Source organism: Hyperolius riggenbachi, chromosome 9 (assembly GCF_040937935.1).
Source record: "Hyperolius riggenbachi isolate aHypRig1 chromosome 9, aHypRig1.pri, whole genome shotgun sequence".
Classification (NCBI taxonomy): Eukaryota; Metazoa; Chordata; class Amphibia; order Anura; family Hyperoliidae; genus Hyperolius; species Hyperolius riggenbachi.
This window is the reverse complement of record NC_090654.1, coordinates 94,056,419-94,064,888: the sequence shown is the minus strand read 5'-3', so window position 1 is coordinate 94,064,888 and position 8,470 is coordinate 94,056,419. Positions and strand designations below refer to the sequence as shown.

Below are 8,470 nucleotides of genomic sequence, written 5' to 3'. Positions count from 1 at the left end.
ACATGGATTTAAAGGGAACCTGAAGTGAGAAATATGGAGGCGGCCATATTTATCACCTTTTAAATAGTACCAGTTAGGCTGGCCTGCCGATTCTCTGCCTCTAATACTTTTAGCCATAGACCCTGAACAAGCATGCAGATAAGAGGTTTCTGACTGAAGCCTGACTAGATAAGCTGCATGTTTGTTTCAGTGTGTGATTCGGACACTACTGCAGCTAAGTAGATCAGAACCACCAGGCAAATGTCAGGAAATGACTATGGCAGCCTCCATATACCTCTGATTTCAGGTTCCCTTTAAAGTGGACCTGAACTCTTGCACAGCACAGATGGAAAATATATAAATTCAACCTGTATGTATTTAGAGAGTTTAGTCTGTCTAATACCCCCTTATCTGTGACTAAGCACAACTTGTAATTTGATCCCTCAGCTGTGTCAGCTGCCTGCCACAGCAGAGAGTTCATTGGTAAACACAGGATGTTAATGTCTGCTTCCATGAAAGCAGGAAGTAGACACTGCAGATTTATTGCAGGATTTGTATCAGCTGTAACAAAGAAATGTTGTTCTTTAAAAGGGTCATTATGCTGTTGTGTATCTTTTAGAGCAGAGAGGAAGTTCTGACTTCAGATCCTCTCTAAAGTATTTGTTGGCAGAAACCTGATCTGGAGGACACAATCTCAAGGCTTGCTCTACCCCTTATTTATACCACCCAAATGAAGCCCAGCGTCAAAAGGAACCAATAGTTCATTCGAAACATTTTCAAATTTTATTTAGAAAACAAGTGTCCCGAAATGGGATATCACAGTACAAAATATAATAAAACTCTGAAACAGAATATACAAAAAACAGTTTACAAAATCAAAAGAATATCCTCGGTGCAAGCTTACATTCTCCAAGGAACTGTATAAAAAGCAGTAACTCAGATGCAGTGCGAACGTACAGTACAAAAAAACAAAACAAACTTAAGTGCTTTCTCAAAAAAGAGAATTCATCAATACTTGAAAAATTCAGGCAGACGTTTGAAAAAAAAAAAAATGAAAAGTTTAGGTCAACCATCTCAGAACAGGGAGCAAACCTATTCTACAGCAAGGCATCTCAACTCACACCATATTACAGTACTCCCAGAATCCTTTGCTTTGGGCAATGAAAGGTTGTCACGTAGTTGCTCAGCCTTGCTGTAAAACATGCTTGCCTTTCATCCTGTATAGAGAATCAGTGACCAAAGTGCATTGAAAAAGTATGGCTTGGCTTTGTACATTGCAGCAACTGTCTTAAAGATAAGCCCTTTGAAATCATTCATAGATGCAGTTAAACAAATTGCTGTTTAAAGTCAATAATATAGCCCAAAAGCAAATATGATTTGGAAGCTCCTTTAAGCTCCAAAGCAATATAGTTTTTTGTTTTTTTTAAAGACTCCCTTGGCTTCAAGGTTTGGCAGAGAGATGTAGAGAAGCCATGTTGTATCAGGGAAGTCGTGGCCCCACCCATCTACAGAAGAACTGATATTTTTGTATACTAGATTCTACCAAGCACCTATATAGAGAACTGAGGGCATCAGATGGTTGCTTTGGACAAGAACAGTTCTTTCTCCAGATGGTTTAGGTCTTAAGGCCTAGAGTCCACATTGTGGCTACAGAAGGCAATAGAGACATAGCTAGAAATGCTACAAAGGCAAAACAGGTTGCATAAAGCTGGAAGACCAAGAAAACAAAAAACATGTAGTGGTTGAGTCTCCTAAAGATCCTCAGAGAAGTATTAGCTTACACAACAAAAAGTGCTTTAACAAAAGAACATCTTTAACACTGATTTATACTAATACAAACAGCACTAGAAGATTCATCAAGACTCAAAAGCACAAAAATGCTTGTTATAATCAAGAAATCTATGAACATAACAGCGACTGGAGCGGACGCCATGATTTGCATATACTGAAAGACAAATGCATATGCCATATAAAAAAAGTGAACGCCTTTTAGGAATCCTAGTCTGTTTAAACTCATCACTAGTGGAGAGGGCTTATAAGCTCGACAGGTAGACAAAGCTCAGTTGGAATGCTAAATTCCCTTTTATGTAAAAAAAGGCACAAGAATATAAGTGCTCATGGCAAATGTTACGCATCGCTCTTTTAGATTTGAAATACACAGACTCCTAGTATAAATAAAACAACTGATCTCGCGTATAAAAAGGATTTCTGAAACAGTCAGTCATCGGAAGTGATTCATACAAGTGTCGTGATACAAATCTGAACTGGCACACCGTTTCTGAATGAAAAACGGGGCCCTGGAGTGTCCTCTTTTCCATCTGCTATACACCTACTCTGGCCCGAGCAGCGGGCGAGGCAGGCCATCTATCTCTGCGACTTTGCATTGTGTTGGCACACCTGAAGTAGTAAAGACAGTCTTTGGGTGGCTAACTAGTCAACGGTTTGACTTTGCATTGGATTTCAGCCTACGGATGCGAACCCCAAGAAGATAAGGCCATTAGATGAGACGGGACTTCTTGTAACAGTACTTTCATAAAGTTCAGAACAAGTGTTGCTTTACTGTTTACTGCACACAAGTGTTCTTGTTGGCATCAACCTGGAGAAGCAGAAGAATATTGTTTAGTCAAGCTGCTGCAGTAACTTTACAAAGTATGCATGGTACTGATTTAAAACATTAAACTTGGACTTTTCAAAGACTGTGAAAGTACCCATACACTACTCTAAAGATAAATGTAAATGATTACATCTGTAATGGTGCCATTTTTACCACCATCTGCAGCATTGAGGCCACTCCCCTTCATCTCATAAACAGTGATGACCAAGAATTTCTCCTAACAAGCTAATTTTCTCTGACTTCATAAAAGGAAAAAACTGGATCTCCCTGGCGTTTTGATTCCGTGCGGCGCACGGCCACGGGAGGGTTTTTTTGACCAAATTTTTTTTCTTCATGTAGCTAGACCACCCGTCCGATCGCTGCCGGCATGAATATCTATCAGGAAATCCCATTCTGAAAGGGATTTCTAGCAGAGTTTCCCCCGTCGCCATGGCGACGAACGGAATGACGTCACAGGGAGTCCCGATCCACCCCATAGCGCAGCCTGGCGGTGATTGGCCAGGCTGCGCAAGGGGTCTGCGGGGAGGGGCCATCTTTCGCGGCGGAGATCGGGTAAGACACGCAGCTAACAAATTGCTAGCTGCGTGTATAAAATAATAATATTATGCAAATCGGCCCACCAGGGCCTTAGCAATCCACCGCGGCGTTACTGGACGAGCTGAGCTCGTCCGTAACGCCCAGGTGGTTAACCAAAACTGGCCGCTATTGATCAGTTAGGTGTCAGCTAGTCATTTAACATCTGGAAACTATGAATTGGCTTGGTTTAATTAGCCTTTGGGTCTGTAAATTTGCTAATCGCTTTACTCTGGCCCGTCTGATGCTCAAAACTGTACATTTAAAGAATAGAGTACAGTATTAAAATTGTGGCAAAGGCAACTACTTACTTCAGTGTAAGTTGGAGGTGGCATGAACTTGAACTCTGGAGCATACATGAAGATCGGGCTGTCACAGCTGTTGTCCAGTTCATCAATCAGAGGAGTAGTTGGGCTATCAATTCTGTGGTCTTCAGGAACGATGTCCAGATAGCATGGAGGAGCTGCAGAAGCAAAACAGGAAGACGTAAGTACAAAATTAAGTCTCAGTTGCAGTTTAACTTTTAAAATTGGCAAAACGATAAATAAATTAAAAAAAATAATAATAATTTAAAAAAAAGCAGAAATCCTACACTTTTAATAAAATTATTCTATACCTTCTGGAGTTCCAGGGAAGTTCAGTTCTATCCAGCTCATTTCAGAGCTTGCTTGGCTGGCCATGCTTGATGAACGGCTGCTTAACCCAGAGGAACCGGAGCCGATTACAAGTGGCAAGTCCAGGATGACCTTCTTTGCTCCGGGAACACTGACGTACACCTGTTAAGAAAATTTAAAAGGGCCTTTAGTGTCAACAGAAACTTGCTATTCATTTCACATTTTCATTTAGCAGTTTATAACAATATGCTCTTTCGGCAAGATATTTTTCTTTTTCCTCCCCACTAATGTCTTCCAACCATTACCAACTCCTAACAAATTCAGGTCTCTTTCAGACAGGCAGCTGAACTCGGTGAATTCACCACCTGTCGGCTTTTCTTGTGCACAGCCAGGTGCTTGTTAGCGCTCTGTACCAGTGCCTGACAGCCCCCTCTTCCCCTCTAGTCCCATGAGTGCAGCCATGCTCAGATGCAACACGTCACAGTTTTCTGCCACAGAGTTATGGCCCATACTCACGGGCAGCAAATGTTGCCTGTCGCCAGCACACGTGAGCGTGTGGGCGACAGCTCCTCGCCAGGTCCCTCCACGTACACACGCGGAAGAGGGACCAGCGGCATGACGGAAGCTGTCGCCGACGTTTCTCCTCCCTCCGCTGGAAGCTCTTCATACCTCAATGGAGGTTGCTGTCGCTAGTCCGCGTACTCATGCGGACTAGCGACAGCTGCGGCGGAGTTGCGGCGGCGACTGTCGCCAGGCGATTGAACTTTTCAATCGCCTGGCGACATCAGCGACGGGCGACAGTTCGGGGTGCGCGCCCGTTGCGGGCGACAGTTCGGGGTGCGCGCGGCCCATACTCACGGGCGACCTGTCGCCGCAACACGCGCGCGCCGCGTGTTGAGGCGACAAAAGTCCCTCGTGAGTATGGGCCATTACACTACTGTATGTCAAGTGCTGACACCCTGGTGTTACCATCGCTGCATTTAAATTGCACCTGAATGGCGATAGTGCGCTGCCATCCATCTGAAAGAGGCCTTGAAGAGTTTATAGGTTCTAATTGTGAGGGTTTCCTCTGGTCATTCTAGTTTCTTCCTAAATCCCCAAAACAATTAAGTTTGGTTACTCTAGAAAACTGCCCTTAGATCAAAGTAGTGTCATTAGATTAGAACTCTGGTAGGGACTAGATTGTGAGCTCCACTAAAGGCAAGCAGGACTATAAACTCTAAAGTGCTGTAGAAGAGGTCAGGGCTATATAATGATGAAGCTGAGTAGAGATGGGACAAATCCAAAATTATCTTGAATCTGAAAAGATTCTCAAATGTTTCGAATTTCAAATCTACAGAATTCTCTACATAAGAACTGTATGATCTGTGTAAGAATAGCAGTAAGACTAGTCTAAAGTCTTACTACTATTATTACATGGATCACACAATTCTTAAGTACAGGATTCGTTCAATTTGAGAAAATTAAGGATGTTTTGGCATTCGGGTTCAAGGAAATTTGGAATTCATCCCATTTCTAATGCCGAGTATAAATGAAATAGCTTACATAGCTATTTGTATTGTATGGTGTTGCTTAGTATGGACTTTCATTAATAAAAAGGTAAAATAAAGACCATGCGTACCTGAAGTGAGTACTCCACCCGCATGATGTGGCAGCCCAGGATGGAAGGCTTGATCTTTGGGACACGGATGCTCTTTCCTCTCCAGGAGTCTGTCATGCCTGAGATGATGTGATTTCCCCTCACGCTGCAGAGCTTCTGGGTGTAGACTTTGGTCTGTCCATTGGCCAGGTAAGTATGCTTGGCGTAGATGGCAGCTTTGGGGACCACAATGCGAGAGCAGGTATTCTCAAAATCAGCAGAGATGCAGATTTCATCGCCTACAAAAGAAACACAGGAGGCATTCAGATTAGTTTTCAACCCTCGTTTAAGAGCCTGAAGCTAATCTACATTACACACCCCAGCACGAAGATAGCATACAGAAGAGTCTTACCTTCACAGAATCCCTTGCGGTTGATACTGGCGCTCATGGTGATATGGCCATCAGGGATGAACAGACAGGTCATCTTCTTGTGCCTTTTGCCAGAAACTGGAGACTGCAAGGAAAGAAACAATCTAATTAACTCTGCTTCACAGAGCATAAAATCCATGAAAGACAGTCTGCTAACTGTGGTGACCTTTTAACTCCTGTTAATCTGTAACACCGATTACTTAACAAAACGCTTCTGTTTTAGCTCTGATCTTGGCCTTGATGAGGCTGACAGGTCTACATGAGGTCTACACAGATTCTGGTCTATCATTAATCAGAACAGCTGAGTGTTTCCTAGTTTACTAAAACACTTTAAGGTTAGAAGAAACAATTTTCCCTAGCTTGTCTTCTATTACATTAGACGGTCAATTTAACTAATTTAAATGGTGTTTCTTTTGAACTAAAAGAAGACTAAGCATTAGCAAAAGGCTGGACTATGCAGCTTTGGGCATGTTCACACTATAGCTGCTGTAGGACCACTTCCCAGACAAATCTCCATCATCTCTGAGTCTGTTTACTGCAATGTCATTCATCCCATAGAATGGTGCGTATACACTTCTAAGAGTGCTGCCATGTGGGAGCAGGGGGCGGGGCTAACATGACTACTTCCATAGCAACAACATATAGGACTGGGGAGGACGCACAGCAGACAAGTCAACTTTATTAAGCAAGTCTCCTTTCTAGGATTCAAGCGTTTTAGCTACACACCATCACCTACAAAGCAAATAAGCATGATTAAGTATTCTTTAAGTGGGAACTAACCGATAAATCTGGAGTGTTCACATCCACCAAATCCACCACTTGAAATTTCTTCTGCACTTCTTGGGCTGGGTAGGATGGTCGCTCAAGGAAAGCTTTGACCCAGTATTTCACAGATCCATATTTTCCCTTGAATGTTGAACCTAAAGGCCTAAGGGAGAAAAAAAGGAAACATTTAGCTGATCTGCTGCCAGTTTCAGCAAAAATAATTACTAATTAAATAAAAACTCTGAATACATGGTCAGGGCCTTCACTTACCCATTTGGAAGCTCAAATCCAAACTTGTACTCGTAGCTGTTGCCTGGTCTCAAGATTACTGAGCCATCGGAGTCTAAACAGAGCAGAGAACAAAGAAATTTAATATACAAGGCACTGATCACCACCAATATCTAGTAATTCAAAATCATCTATGAATACTGTCACATTCCCATGTATTAGCTTTTATTTTTGACAATTCTGTTAGATCCAGTATATCATCATTAAAACTTGACTTTTGAAGATAATCAGCAGTGTGATATAAACATGGTTTTACCACTACAGTGTTATTTGGAAGTCAGTGTCCTGCCACTGGTTCTATGTTCCTCAGACTTATAACAAACATCACAAGATCAAATTATACATACTGTATACAGTATGTAATACAGCACACTATAGATGCTGGCAGATCATCCCCAAAACCTGCAGTAACCCAGAGTGCTACAATTGGATCTCCTCATTGCATCGACCTGATTCAATTCTTATGGCTGGACTTTAGAAATGGCCCATCATCTTTTACAATGATCATTCCCATTTCCCTAATAAGCATTGACCTGCTAAAGTAGTCTATTTCTTACATACAGCAAGGACGCCCAGGAAGTAATAAAGAGATGCCATTCTGTATTATGAGCTCTAGCAAGATGTTATATTTACAACCAGTAATCACAGCTTATTATATAATAAACGGTACCACTTAACAAGCTGCTTGTATTGACCAGCCCATATGCTCTTGTACCAATACTTGTACAGGACTATTCAACATTACAATCACTGTACAACCATCACAATACAAACTAAACTGTATAAATCAATTTATGTAGTACCATCAGCCGCTACGTATGCATGTTTAAAATTGCAATTTAGACAATATTTCCAAGAGCATTCCAGAATAGTTACATAGGAACTCAAGCGTCCCTTCACCCCATGCCCAGCCACTTTGCTCACCTGTAGGCTGCTCCTCCATTTGCAAGGTGTCCTCATATCTCAGGTACTCCATTTCCTGTTTGCAGTTGTGGGTTCCCGTGGACCAGATCACCTTGGCCACTCCACAGGCCAGTAACTTCACCGCCGTCACCCGCGTCACCTCAGCCACTTCCACCAGCACCTTGCCAGTCACCTTCTCACCGCCACAATAGACTTTCTCTGGATCGGTGAAGCACACCTCAAAGGTCTTGATTTTCTTGAAGACCACCATTGTGTCTGCTTTGGTCTGTTCTGAAAGGCCTCTTCTTTCAATGAGGGTTTAATTCACTGGCTGCTCCCCTAGTGATGAGGGAGTGTCTGTAGATTGTCAGTGTTATTGTTTGGCTTGAATGGGCCACTTTTTGTAAGACACAAGGCTGATTGCAGTTGCAGTCACCCTCTCTGCTGTCTGAGAGATTGTAAACAAGAAGAGGAAGCAACCCATATATATGCCTGTTGTCAGGCCCCGCCCACTGGCTGCTCTGTCTCTCCACGTGCATTCAGGCCTCCACGCCGTGTTCACCTCGTGCACAGAACGCTCATTGGCTGGCTTGGCTTTGTTTCTGGTAGCGTTGGCCAATGGGAATGCTGAGAGCAGCGCGTGGACAGAGCGTGCAGGCGGCGGGGAGAAGCTTGGTCGCTGTTCATTCCTGAAGTTGTTTGTGAGATGAGAGAATGACTGGGCT

General features: G+C 42.9%; 1 protein-coding gene across 1 annotated transcript; it reads right to left on the bottom strand.

Moving 5' to 3' along the window:
• Positions 1–739: 739 nt before the first annotated feature.
• TXNIP (thioredoxin interacting protein) lies at positions 740–8,219 on the bottom strand. The gene is made up of 8 exons (XM_068253219.1): positions 7,767–8,219; positions 6,825–6,897; positions 6,570–6,717; positions 5,772–5,874; positions 5,402–5,658; positions 3,783–3,942; positions 3,478–3,629; positions 740–2,575 (listed from the first exon to the last, which is right to left on the bottom strand). Exons 1-8 carry the CDS (start codon positions 8,014–8,016, stop codon positions 2,543–2,545), a joined length of 1,176 nt encoding a protein of 391 aa, XP_068109320.1. The 5' UTR covers positions 8,017–8,219; the 3' UTR covers positions 740–2,542.
• Between the last annotated feature and the right edge of the window lie 251 nt (positions 8,220–8,470).